Source organism: Apteryx mantelli, chromosome 11 (genome assembly GCF_036417845.1).
Source record: "Apteryx mantelli isolate bAptMan1 chromosome 11, bAptMan1.hap1, whole genome shotgun sequence".
Taxonomy (NCBI): Eukaryota; Metazoa; Chordata; class Aves; order Apterygiformes; family Apterygidae; genus Apteryx; species Apteryx mantelli.
Window position 1 is genome coordinate 28638016 of NC_089988.1, and position 13764 is coordinate 28651779.

The 13764-nt window shown below is 51.4% G+C and overlaps 1 protein-coding gene across 1 annotated transcript; it reads right to left on the reverse strand.

Annotated features, from left to right (window-relative positions):
- Positions 1-8755: 8755 nt before the first annotated feature.
- On the reverse strand, positions 8756-9745 carry LOC136993062 (olfactory receptor 6F1-like). Its single transcript, XM_067303082.1, has one exon. It carries the CDS (start codon positions 9743-9745, stop codon positions 8756-8758), a length of 990 nt encoding a protein of 329 aa, XP_067159183.1.
- Between the last annotated feature and the right edge of the window lie 4019 nt (positions 9746-13764).

Here is a 13764-nt window from a genome sequence, read left to right on the forward strand (position 1 = left end):
TGAGGGGCTGGTCTGGGACGATGGCCTTGGGGCAGCTTCCCCAGTGTGTCCATGCAACACAGGGAACAACCTGGGATCTTCTCTCCTGCACCCTCCATGTCCTGGTGCCTTTCCCAGGAGACCTGCATTTGCCCTGCAAGCACACAGCTCTGTGCTCCCACACTGCCATTCACATGCAGTAGCTGCCTGATGGCATTTTTCTTCTCCTGGGCCCTTTCCAGACCAGACCAGACCATCCCTGGCTCTCCCCACCTCCCCTGCCCTCTCCCCAGACCACCCAGCAGAGCAGCCCACGCTGGCGGTGGCCCAGCAGCAGTGCCTGTCACAGGGGGCTGCAGAGCTCTGGGCACTCACTCCTCAGCCCCAGACCCTCTGAAGGGCACAGCAGGTCCTGGGGGCAGAGAGGGGTGTCAGCCTCCCCATCAGCACCAGGGCTGGGGGCCAACAATGTCACAAGGAAAGGGAGGCTGCTCACTCCATGTCTCCACTGCTCTCGTGACCAGGAGATCCTTAACTTGGACTGCCAGTAGCCCCTCTGGGCAGCTCCTCTTCCCAGGACAGCACACAAGTCCTGGCCCCGGGGCTCCTCAGGCAGCTCCAGTGACAGGGCAGCCTGCCCTGAGCTGACACGCATAGAAACAGGTTTTCATTTATTCCCCCCCACAGAAGCAAACAACTGCGCCTTTGCTTTTCTCTAGGGATGTCCCTGCTCCCCAGAGAGCCTTTCCCCAGGTCAGTGTGTCCGTGTTGTCCTGGCCAGCTTTTCCTGCAGCCCTCCCCTGTGTTCCCGCAGGGCCCCAGGCTAGCGGTGCTGCTCTGCATGGTGAGCGGGCCATGAGACCCTGGGGTGACTCCACACTGGTCGTGATGGTCAGGACAGAGCCGGCTGGACCAGCATCACTGCACCTGACACCCCCCTCCCCAGGATCTGTGGCTGTGGAAGATGCTTGGAGCAATCACAGGGCATTTCACATAGCTCAGGATGTGTTCAGAGGTGTCATTAGACCCAGCACATTCCCTCTCCTGAGATTTGGTACGTTCCTCAGTTTGGCCCTTTACCTTTGGGTGACTCCACATGGTTTTCAGAGTCTCCACTCACTGCCCATCCCAGGCACACACCGCCCTGGAGATCCCCTCTGCTCTCCGGGTGGCTCCATATTTCCTTCCAGAAGGACGGGCATCTGTGAGCAACCTAGTGATATGTGGGACAGTCCCCGGCAGATACCACTTGACCACTCACACTCTCCAGGGCACTGGACACCCACTGGGCACCCTAACACATCACCCTATGAGCACATTGTCCTTAGTCCTTGGAAAACCCAGGCACGGCAACAGGGCCTTTTTGAGTGCAATTCCCTGAGTACATTCTTGGCTCCCGCTTGGGAGGAAAAGCCCAGTGTTTGTGGAGGGTCATGACAGGGTTAAGTTGGAGGAAAGTTGCACACCATGGGAAAAGGGAACAGGGGAAACTGTTGCTAGCTCGAACAAAGAAGAGTCTCAACAGGAGCAAGTATGCCCAAGGACACCGGTGCAGCTGGGAATGATACATCTTGAGAAAGTACAGATAAACCAGCAAAAGCCAGTGGGAACCAAGGCTAAGAACAAGTCAGCGTTTCTCCAACAAAGAAGCAAACAAGACATGATCGCTGCGTGCGTGATCGGTGTAATGACTGACTACCTGTGACATAATCTGCATAATGATTGGCTTAGCAAAATGTACCTGTGAGTTGCTGAAGTAGCTAACTTTTTAGTATAAATATGTGTCAGAATAAACAATAAATGTCTCAGGACGCAAAACCTCCTGAGTCCGTGCCATTCATCCGCCACAGCCCATGATGACAGACCCACCTGGTTCAGCATCAGCTGCCGTACAATGTAGTCAGACACACCTTCCCAGACAGCAATGGTCTCTGGAAAATAAGGGAAAGACACGTCATGCTCTGGGGGGGGGCAGCTCACAGCTGTTCAGCACATGCCTAGCCAAGGAGATGACAAGTGCAAGCACATTCGAACTGCATCCCCCTCCCCAAACATACCCCATCCCTGACAGGGGCTCAGCAGCTGAGGTGGGCACTGCCTTGAGGCTACAACCTTTATCTGCCCCCAGGAGGGGTCTGCAGCTGAAACAGAGGCATTAGGACATGCAGATCATACCACGGGACATCCACAATGTGTCCCTGAGCTCAAAGGCTTTGGGAAGGAATTACAGGCAGTGCTTGGGGTCCCAGACAGAAAACCCTGCTGAGCTGAGGAAGTCTAAGGATTCCTCTCCAGCACATGCGATTCCAGTAGCCTCTTCAGAGCCCAGCAGGAGCTGCAGGAGCCCTCAGCCTTCCTCAGACAGGTCTCCTTTCCTTCCAGAAGCAGCTCTCACAGGGTGAGCCCCCTCCCTAGGGACACTGGCAAGGGATTTTCACCCAGTGAGAGGACAGTGCTGTGCCCATGGCAGTCCGGGGGCTCAGGGCATCCCCCAGAATCTCCCCTGTGGGGCCAGTTTTCTCTATGGGATCCCCGCACACACAGCCTCTGCACAGCCACCGGAGCAGCTCCAGCTCCCTTCCCCACCAGGAGCTCGGGTGGGCGATCCCTACTGCGAGGCCAGCAGTGACCTCGGGGCAGGGACGTCTGCCCAGGGTGCCCCAGGTCAGCAGGGGCAGCCTCAGGGCCAGTGACCAGAAGTCCTGGTGGCCACACTGGCACCTGAGCCAGAGGGGACCATCAGTCTGGACTCTGGCTGCAGCCCCCAGCCCTGTCCACCCTCCCCCTGGCCCAGGGTTTCCACAGCCATGTTCAGAGTTAATGGTCTCTGCGACAGCTCCCGGGAAGGAGATCCTGAAGGCCTTACCATGGGTGGGGAGCACTGGCACCACCTGCCCACACCGCGTCCCATGGTCAGCGTCCCAGAGCTCCATCTTTGTCCTCCTCGCCCTGGGTCACCCCGCAGCAAGAGGTGATGAGGAAACAGCTCCTCTCCTCCTCCTCCTCCTCCACACATCACCGCAGTCCCGCGCAGCCCCTCGCCAGCTCCCGCTTGGGGTCGGCGGCTCCTTGCAGCAGAGTGGTGCCAAGAGCAGCCCCAGCGCCTGGGCTCCCCCGGCCTCGCCGCAACATGTGGGGAGAGGCCAGGACCATGCGGGAGAGGGCAGCTGTCGCCGTGACACGGGATGTCCCCTGTGACCACAGCCCATGTCACAGAGGGGGCACAGCCCCCCTCGCCCCCGGGGCCCCAGCCAGGGCTGTCCCTGCAGTGGGCAGGGGCTGCACGGGGTGGTCGGGGGCTGCCCCTGCCCCCACACAGGCCAGGCCGCAGGGAGAACCCCGCCGGGGGTCCCAGCCAGGCTGGGCACTGTGGCTGTGCTCACCCGGCCACGGCCCCCATGCGGGAAACCTGGCTGCGAGGGAGGGCAGCGGGCACTGCACCACACTCACCCCACGGCGACACGGTGCAGGCGGCTGCTGCCACCGGGGAGGAAGCGCTGGCAACTGACTACACCAAAACGCCCAGCAATGACTTGGCAGTGACTAAAACCTTCTTCTGGGCGCTTGAACCAGCGGGTCCTTCCCTTGCCAATGAGCTTCTCCAGAAAACTTGCAGGGAACTGCTGTCCAGCACCGTTAACCTGCAGACGTGTTTGAGACCTAGTGACTGCGGCACCTCAGGGCCTGGGGTGGACGGGGACTGAACAGGGGAAGAGGCAGCGCCAGCAGAGCTGCAGGCACCAGCTCACTAAACACACGGGGATCACAGACCGCTCTGCCTGCACTGCTCTCACACCTGCACCAGCTATTGGCCTCCTCACACCAGCCCACAAACACTTAAACCAGCAGAACTGGAGGAGCGTGGGGACCCTCATGCCAGATGTGGGGCTGACGCTCGCAGAGGCAGGCAGCAGCTGCAGGGACTTGGCAGCAGGTTAAACGCAAGCTCTGAAGATTTCACAAAGATGCTGCAGGAACCATCTCCAAGAAACAAGAGACACTCAGAGGTGTTGCGCAGACCTCTGCTTTGAACACACTCAAACCTAGGGTAGAAATGTCTAAGGGGGTGAGGAAATAAAAGATGGAAAAGCAACTCATACACCCACTTGAATAACTTACTGCCAAAGCAGGGTTCAGCAACTAGGTCTGCAAAAACTTCTCAGCCGCACACTTCCCCACTCAGCAGAAGGCAAGAGGCAAAGTATTAGATCAGCTAAGGCAAAGAGGAAGTCTTGGGAAAACTTCTACTTCAGGAACAGAGAGCAAAAGCACTTTCTAAGGGTTTTTTCTATGTCCTTTCAAAAAGAATAGGAGACACTGGAAGGGTACTTCGGTCTTTTTTCAAAAAAATCATTCCTTTGCCACTGTTATGCTCCCAAACCCAGCTGGTGCTGTCACTGGCCTGACAGGAGAAGGGGCAGCAGCTCCCAGCACTGCGGCTCCAGGCTCCGGGCGGCCACGCGCCAGGAGACGCTGCCCCGCGCGGCACCAGCCGCCTCTCGCCCCCTCCCTCCCCGCAGGGCCCGGACAGCCCCGGCCCCGCCCCCGCCCCTCAGTTGCTCTCCTCTGCGCCAGTACGCATGCTCCACGGGAGGAGGCGGCACTTCCGGCCCTGTGAGGGGGCGGGGCCTGTGTGTCCACGGCCACCGCCCCTGGTGCCGCCGGCCCCGCCCCCGCTGGGCCCTGCCGCGGCGCCGTTCTCGAGGCCGCGGAGAAGCAGCTGCGGCAGCGGCGGGTGTGCAGGGAGCCCGGAGCGACGCTGCGGCCTGGCATGTGCTCGTGTGCGTGGAGCCTGCGGCGGCTGCTGCCAGCTGGGGCCGGGGCCGGGGAGCGAGGGGGAGTGGCGCCGGGCTGGCCCAGGGCTGCGGGAGTTGTGCTGCAGGGGAGTGTCGGCAGGGAAACGCTGCTGCCGGGGTGCTGCTGCCACAGGGCCCTGCTCTGCCCCGGGGCCTAGGCAAGTCTCCGCAAGGGGATGCAGGTGCACGTCACGGGAGCCCTGGGAGGCCACGGCCTTTTTTTCAGCAGTGGGCGAACAACCCAGGGCCCATCACAGCCTTTGGCATTATCTGCCGTGAGCGGGTGGCCCTGAAATTTTGTCTCCATCAGCAGCCCAAGAAAGGGGCCAGAGGGGGGATCCCAGAGTGTCCCTCTGCCAGGAGACAATAGAGAAGCGCTGGAGGCCGGCCCAGAGGAGCCACCTGACCATAGAGATAGGCTGTCCAGATGACCATAGAGATGGGAAGTGCTTTGCAGACTGTCCCTCGCCATGGAGACCATGGAGCCGGCGCGGGCGGAGCCAATCCCAGAAAGTCCCCGAGACTCGTGACCCTCCTGAACTCCCGTTCTCACCGCGCTTTCCTTTCCACCCCTTTTTCATCCCACACTACTTCCAGTGCTACCTCCAGGAGAGAAACGTGACTTGTCCCAGTTTCCTGCACATGTTACGTAGCACAGCAAATACAGCCCTTCCCTGTTTCTGGGGTTCGACCACAGGTGTGAAACACTGGTGCTGGCTGACGTTCAAGATCTTTTCACGATACAAAAAGCATTCCCGGCTTTTACATTTGTGATGCTTTTGCATGTAGACTGGGCACCTCTCTCACAAAATCCTGGACAAACCATTTAAAGACTAACAGCCAGGGCCTTGTGCTGCCCCAGATCTACACATCAGCTTGCAGCTAGGGCACCTTCTTCTTGTGCCCATGTTATCTGCAGTCTCGTAGCAGGCAGAAATGGCAATAATGCAGCTATGGAGATGTTTGTGCAATGCCTGACAAAGCTCAAAAATGTTTCTCGACCCAAATACCTTCCTGCCATCCTTAACATGAGAGTAATGTTTGTTGTGTAAAAGGAGGAAATAGGTCTTGAGATATTTGAGATCATTATTTGGCTTAAATATCCCCCAGCTTTTTTTTACCCTTGGACATGATGAAGATGTGTTTAGTAATGTGTAGCAGATCCTCACACAATGGAGTTTTGCTCAGCACAACTGTCCTGTTCATGGACCACCAACAGAACAGTGGTCATTGCCCCTGCTATTTAGATTGAATAAATAGTGCTATTTTCTGTGGATGGTTTTGAAATGGAGGGTAGAGCATATGGCACTGCCTGTCCAACCCCAGCCACTTTTATGATAAAGGTTGGCAGATGGAAAGTCTGATCAGAAAACAAAACAAAACAAAACTGCCTTTGACTCTAGGGGATCACTGACCCAAACACTTATAAACTCTCTGTATTTGTATTGCTTAAATCAATAGTGGGGAACTAGAAAGATATGTGCCAAAGCTGGTCCTTCACGCTGCAACCCCAAAGCCTAAGCCTCTGTGCCCTTTGGGAACCACAAGGTGACGGAGAAGCGGGACCTCAACATCAAGACCAAGTGGCTGCAGCACCTCCAGGACCTGTGCTGTTAAAGGACACTGGATCCAGTGGATTTTTGAATAAAGGGATTCCTCCTTCCTGGTCCGCTGGAAGGGAGACTGCTGTGGTTCCCTGTTCCCTGGTCATGCCAGCAGCGAGACGGGGCATGTACTTCCAAGAGGCATACACATACTCTGTACGGACATGGTCGACCACCAAAAAATCACCTCCAGCAGGGGCACAGTACCTTTACAGGCACCACAGAGACATGAGCAGCACTCATAAACATGAACGATACAAACGGCCTGGTCCTGTTCTTGCTCAGCAGCTAATCAGACTCAAAGCTTGCAGGAGACCTCACACGCACCCTCACACGGGTGTCTCTGGTAGCTGGCTGCCTTGACGTCTGCAAGCCTTCCACACATGTGCTCATGCAGAACAGTGAGCACGCTCACCCAGAAAAGAGCTAGGAAAAGGATTTAATACAATGATAGGCTACACCGCAGAGACCAGGTACACAGCCTGGCCAGACAAGTGTCCTTGCCAGCAGCTTGCTTGCACATGATTGGCCCCTTTTATTCCCTCTGCCTCCATTTTCCCATGCTGCTTCTTCCATGATCCAGCTTGATCCCTCCCTTTCTCCAGCTTTATCCCCTTTGAAATAAACAGCCCATCTCCAAGTATTTTTCTTTCATTGGTGCCAGTTTTACTGCCTATGTACTCAAGTTTAATATTTCTGGTACTGTTAGCTAGGCAACCTCTGGCTCATACGGTGCTTCTGATATCATTACCTCGGTACCGCTGGTGCTGCAAGAGTCTACTCCCCGAAGGTTCCCCAATACACGAGTTATGTGTGATGCTTGTCCTTTTCTCATATAACTCTCCCTTAACCACCGCTGAAATCCAGCCATCGCTCACCGTGCTGTCTGTAACTTGGCAGGGTCTCATTCTGTTCCCTGCAGTGTCCAGTGATTTCTCATAGCCACTAGTTTCTCACGCCCTGTTCAGTTATCTCAACTCTGAGGCAGAGCCTAGTCGTCTGCCTGCATACGTTAACCCTGTGTTGCTGGTGGAGCTGTGGGTCTGGATGGGAAGACCCAGGGCCACCACATCCTTCACTGTGGTGCACAAGGACTCAGCCCAGAGCAAGATGACTGAGCTGCCCAAGAGCGCCCAGGTGCTCTGCTGAGCTGAGCTTTGGTCACCCAAAACGCCGTAGCTTCCTTGGGGTCCCACATGAGGAGTCAGGCTGCAGAGATGAACTGGACCCAGTTTTCCTAAAAAGAGTTCACCCTTATAGAATTCCCTTTGGAAATGGGACGCTCAAGCACAAAATTTAAAGAAGCTGTTAACAGTAATTCTGCTCCTCAGAAGCCCTAACAAAATGAAATGCTGATTAGAAACAACTGCAAAGGAGTAAAGCAATGGCAGTGCTTTCCCTTCCCCTGTGCTTTGTTTTTCCCTGTGGACTGCAAAATAAAAGGAGAAAAGGGATCTCTGTGTGCTGATTATTTTTCTAACAGATGTTTCCTTTTATCAATTGAACATGCTTCTGCCCATCCCTTTGGCATGTAAAGATATGGATGGAGACAGAAGTGTAAAATAAGGGGGGAATATATAATTTCATTGATGGACAAGAAGAAAAAAGTGTGATAGAAGCATACATAGTTTATTTGAAATAATTCTCAAACATGAAATACTCCTTCAACAAAGAAAAAGAAGGTAGAAAATGCCTAATTATCCAAGAAGAAATACATTCTTTTTTTTTTTCCCTTCAGGAGAATGCATCCTGGAGTCACCAGTGGAGATAAAGCAGGGCTTTTAATAGTGGACAAACTGACAGTATCTTATGAAAATATGCATTTTTAAGAAATCTCCCTCCAAAGTGAATAATAAAACTATCATCTGCATGCTATCATTGACAAATCAGTGAGGCTGTCTTCATCACACTAATGAAACTGAGAAGTGTATTATGGATTTGAATCCAATGAATTTGAGCCCATTGTAGTGTCTGAGCTTAATTTTCATGTTTAGCATCTTCTGTTATTCAGTGAGAGAAGACATTTTGCGCTTTCCTCAACACCCCTTGGACATTGTCCCCAGAGTTTTCAGCTAAATTTCCTGAGATGACTTATGAAAACTTCCTTGTGTCAGCATGCACTGGCAGTCTAAGTCCCAGTCCCAGCAAAGTTGGTGTGTGTGTGTGTGTGTGTGTGTGTTCAACATTTTATTAATATTTTTTAGATGTTGTTTATAATAACCCCCTGTAACCAAGACACACAATTCACATTCCTTCCTTTCACTACTACAATCCAATGAGAAAATAAATCTCCTGAGGCACCTGTATTTAATAGCTATATATATGTGTGTGTGATACAACACTGACATATAATTAGAATTGCTGTCATGAAAAGCATCATGACCGGGGGAAAAGCCAAACCTTTGGACGGCCAAGGGCTTCCTCCAGGGCCAGCTTCACAGTCTTGTTTCTGAGACTGTAGATGAAGGGGTTTAAGAATGGGTACAGGACAGTGTTCAGCAAAGCTACAACTGTGTTGGTCTCCAAGGAAACCCCTTCTGAGGGCCGTGCATAGAGAACAATGCAGCTTCCATAGACAATGGCTAAGGCAGTGAGATGGGAAGAACATGTAGCAAAAGCTTTCCTCCTCCCAGATGCTGATGGCATGTGCAGAATACAGTGGAAGATGCACATGTAGGACACCATGATTAAACATAAGGAACCCAGCACTACAAATGATATGAAAATGGAGTCTGCTTTCCAAAGCAGGGTGGTGTCAGAGCAGGACAGTTTGAATAAGGGGGAGCTGTCACAAAAAAAATGCTGGATCTTGTTGGGGCCACAGAAAGTCAGCTTTGAGAGGAGGACCAGGCGGTAACTCAAGAGTGTGAAGCCTAGGACCCACGCAGCAACAACCAGGTGGGTGCAGAGCTGCTGCTTCATGATGGCAGCATAATGCAAAGGTTGGCAGATGGCAACATAGCGGTCAAAGGACATGACAACAAGGAGAGCGAACTCTGTAAAACCGAGGGCAACATAGAAATAGGACTGGGCAAAGCAGCTCTTTAATGAGATTGTTCTCCTTCCAGAGCTCAGAATCACCAACAGTTTGATGGTTGTGGAGGATGTGAACCAGATTTCCAGGAATGCCAGATTGCTGATGAAAAAGTACATGGGGGTTTGCAGGCGGTGATCCACACACACGAGGAAAATGATCATTGTGTTCCCTTTCAGTGTTGTCAGATACATGAGTAAAAGGATCAGGGAGAGAAACAGCTGTAGCCTTTGATCAAGCCCTGAGAAACCCTCCAGGATGAACTCAGCAACCGCAGTTTCATTTCCTGCTCCCATGCCCAATTTCAGTACATCCTGCTGAGACAGGAGCATGAAGAAGCAAGTGTGAGAATTTCACAGTCTCAACGGGAGGGTAGATCCTTCCTTCTTTGCTCCCTTGCTTGCTTCCTATGTAACACAGACAGAAATATTCCTCTCAGCCATTCATCACACCCAGATTTCTCTGCTTCACATTTTACTGAGAGTCCTCAGAGATTTTACTGTCTTCTTTCTACCTTTTCCAGACACTCACAAAGGATTCTTTCTCACGAGCACAGTATTGTAAAGAGGTTGTGAACTATTTCATGCCATGCCTGGGAAATTCCCTGTTCACTTGGACCTATTGCAAACATCCATCACATCTGTGTTTCAAAAGCCAAACTAGCCTCCCAGCAAAAATACTTACTAGTATCTGCAGATGCCAGTCCATCCATGTAGATAAGCATGTTGAAAGTTATTCCTTCTACTTTTCAGTACTTGCCTTTTTTGACTTGGAATGTCTGTGAGGCTGTTGCTTTCAAAACAAGCCGGTACTGAGCATGTCTTCTGTAATCCCCTGCTTTCTTCCACAGCTTCTTCCTCTCTGTTTCTCCAGAAACATTGAGGAAACATTGGTATTAAATGTCCTGACCTAAATGCCTTGCTTTCCCTTTAGGGGAAGGGGGAAATCTTCTCATCTTAAAGGACTTAAAGGCTGTCCTTTTGATTATTTGAAATAAGAAGGGTCTGGAACAACAACAACAACAAAAATACTAAGCCGGGTTATATTTTAGACATTGGGCACTTTGGTTTGAGCAAGTTAGCTTCCTCCCATCTTGTCAGTGCAGAGAGAGAGAAGAGTGTCTGGAAGAGACTGGTAACACTTCTTTCGCCTGTCAATTATGGTCTGGGAGGATCCCGTCTCTAGAGCTCTCTTGACTATACAGGGAGCCAAAGAAAAATGAGTACAGACACCAGCTGCTCACAGACACCTCTAATGAAGTCAATGAAATCACTATTTCTGTCTCCACCCTCTTAATTAATGTAGTAGCTAATTTCTTTTTCAAACCAAAGAACATGTCCAACAGAAGGAAGCCCAAGAAAAACATAGGCAATAAATACAGACATTTTCCCTCCACCTTTGCATTTGGTTTTAGACATATAAAGGAAAGGAGCAGATGATTCCACAAATAGGATGCTTCAATAGTGCAAGGGCAGGAGGAGGGGATGATGGGTTTCAAGCAGTGAAACAGAGGTTCTCCACAGACTGTGTTCTTAGTCTGCTGGCTGTCAGCTAAAATCATGCTTCTCCTGAATGTACTTTCTTAGAGGAACCTGCAAAGCTGCCGAGAGCTTACAGCAAAGCAGCTTCTCTGCTCACCATGGGGGTAACCCTCTTGAACCCTTTTATCAGGTTTTGGTTGGTTCAAAGGATTTGCTGTATTCAGGCCCCACATAGCCAAAAATGGAGATACCCTATGCGATAGTGACTATGGCAGTGTGAGATATGCAGGTGAAGAAGGCTTCTTATGGCTTTCCCAGAGGGTATTCTCAGGATCTAGTGCAGGCATAAGACACAGGGGTCAGTGTGAAGGAGCTCAGCAACATAGCGGAGAAGGGAACAAAGGTCATGTTTGAAGGTAGCTGGTGCCCATGCAGGTTGCTCTCATCAAAGGGATGAGACCACAGAAGAAAGAGTCTCTTTACTGGGGACAGAGGGTACCTTGGTATATCAGATGGTGGAGCTGAGCAAGAATAGAGATGCCATCACCCAATGGATAAAGATGAGCGTGGAGCCCAACCAGGGCTTCATACAGATGGTACAGTGTGACAGGTTGCAAATGGCCCCACAGCAATTGAAAGACATCACAACAAGCAGGTTGAAATCAGCTGTGCCCAGGAAGATGAAAAGGAAGGTCTGGAACCGGCAAGCAGCTGTGGGATGGCCTTAATCTCCAAGATGAGGCCGACAAACTTTTTAGGGGCAAAGGGAACCAAATATCTAAGAAGGAGAAGCTGCTGGGGAAGAGATACGCTGGTGTGGAACTGATTGAGCCAAATGATGGCTATCATGACCATATTCCCCATGGCAGTGAGCAGATAAATCACCCACGGCAGTGTGAAGAAGAGGATTTGCATTTGAGGAGTGACTGAAAAGGCCTTCAGGAAGAATTTGCTTGCTATGGTACGGTTGGGAGGATCCATTTCAGAACCCAGTCAGTTGAAGGTGTGACAAGGGTAACTAATGTCATGCATAGTGAAATTCGCCTTGCTGCCTTCATCAACTTTCCCTTCCCTTTTCCTAGTCCTACTTTTCTTTCTTGAGGTGGGAGACCAGAACTGCACAAGGGATTCTCATTTTCTCTTTGTTTATATCCAATGCCGTGAAATAAAGGTTGATTCATCCCACCTGTCTTTAGACACAGGAAACAACTCTCCTGCCTCACTTGCTTGCAGAGGTAGGCCAGAGTGCTAGCTAAAAGCCAGTACTTGTGGCAAAAGCTTTGGAAATCAAGTTCCAGGTATGAAATTCAGGTTTCTCTTACAGTCATAACTGTGGTGTGGGTGGGTAACAGGCTATCAGGCCTGTGCCTGTGTGTGCACTCAGAGCACTCAAGTCATGAATCCCCTGGGTGGTCCAGGAACTCCCTCATCTAGTAATCCACACAGGTGAGCTGATGGGCAGGTTTGAGACAGGGGATGGATTTGAAACTAGGAGATTGACTGAATTCCTAACACCTTCCAAATTAGGTGTTGGACTGACTGGTGCAGGGCTTCTCCAAGTGGGTATTTCAGACAGTTCTAGAGATTTCCAGAGGCAGATCCTCCTGCGTCTGGACCAATTCCTGTGCTTAAATGTGGTGAGTACCATCTCAGGTGGAGTATCTGGCTGTTTCAGAATCTCTGCAGCGGTTCCTGCTGCAGAACTGATTAAATTGTAAATACTTAAGACCCTTGAAAATTGACAGTAGAAACTGCTCCCGCAAATGAAGAAGCGGCCATGTAGGACAGTCTTTTATGCATTCTTAGGAGAGTTAGGAGATGCTTTGGTATGTAGTTTGAGGTAATCAGTAGCAATGGCTCATGCATATGCTGGAGAGGTCACACAGGATCACAAGCCAGCTGGATTATACAAATTCCCCAAAAGAACAGTTTGGGGAGTTGCATCTGATCCAGTGGAAGCCACTATTGGAAGGACCCTGGCAAAGGAGGCTGCCACCGCTACCTGGACAGTAACCAGCCATCCTGCTCAAGAGATTTGATGCCCCTTGTGAGTGTTACCTCTGAAATGCCAATAGAGGGGCGTCTGTGATTCTTTTGCATTCGGGGGTTATTTGCACTGAACTCCAAGAGATCATCATTTGTCAAGTATGAGAATTTATTAGAGATAAGAGGTCATAACAAAAAGAGCTAGAAATATAACAGAACTGAAAAAATATATATACATATCAGAGCTCTACAGTTAATCACAGATGCAAAATACAGCGACCGCTCTTGCCCTTTATTGGCCACCCTTCCGGTACAGTTTTGCCCGGATTCTCCTCCTCATGCCGTTGACATCCACAAGCCAGCTGACGGTCGGTCAGAGTCCACACCAACTTCTGTGGCTAACTCTTTTCTATAGCGAGTCCAAACAATGCCAGCGCACAGTTACACAAAGGCCGTATGGCCTCAGTCAATAACAGCGTGCACATCAACAGGTAACCTAGTGCTCAGCCCACAGCACTGCTCAGTTGGCAACAGCACCCATGAACAGGTCGTTCTGTGGGGAACGGTTCCACAGCACCTAGATGCTTATGGGGTGAGTCTGCGGTGTCACTTCTCCTCTGTCTGGCCTTGTCAGTCATGGGGTTGGTAGAGGGTGTGCCCCCAGGCTGCAGCAACCCCACAGTGTGGTGGCTCCAGCCGTGATGCACCCAGGGTTCCTTAACTCCTGGGATCACCCCAGAGCAAACCCCTCTTCTGTGGGCTGCACCATCCGGACTCCCACGCTTGCCTGTGTGGCGCCTGTCACTCCACTCCTTGACACCGCCAGACACACGCATTTATTTCAGAAGTCAGCTAATTCCCCTTGGTGTGCAGTGGGTGGCTTT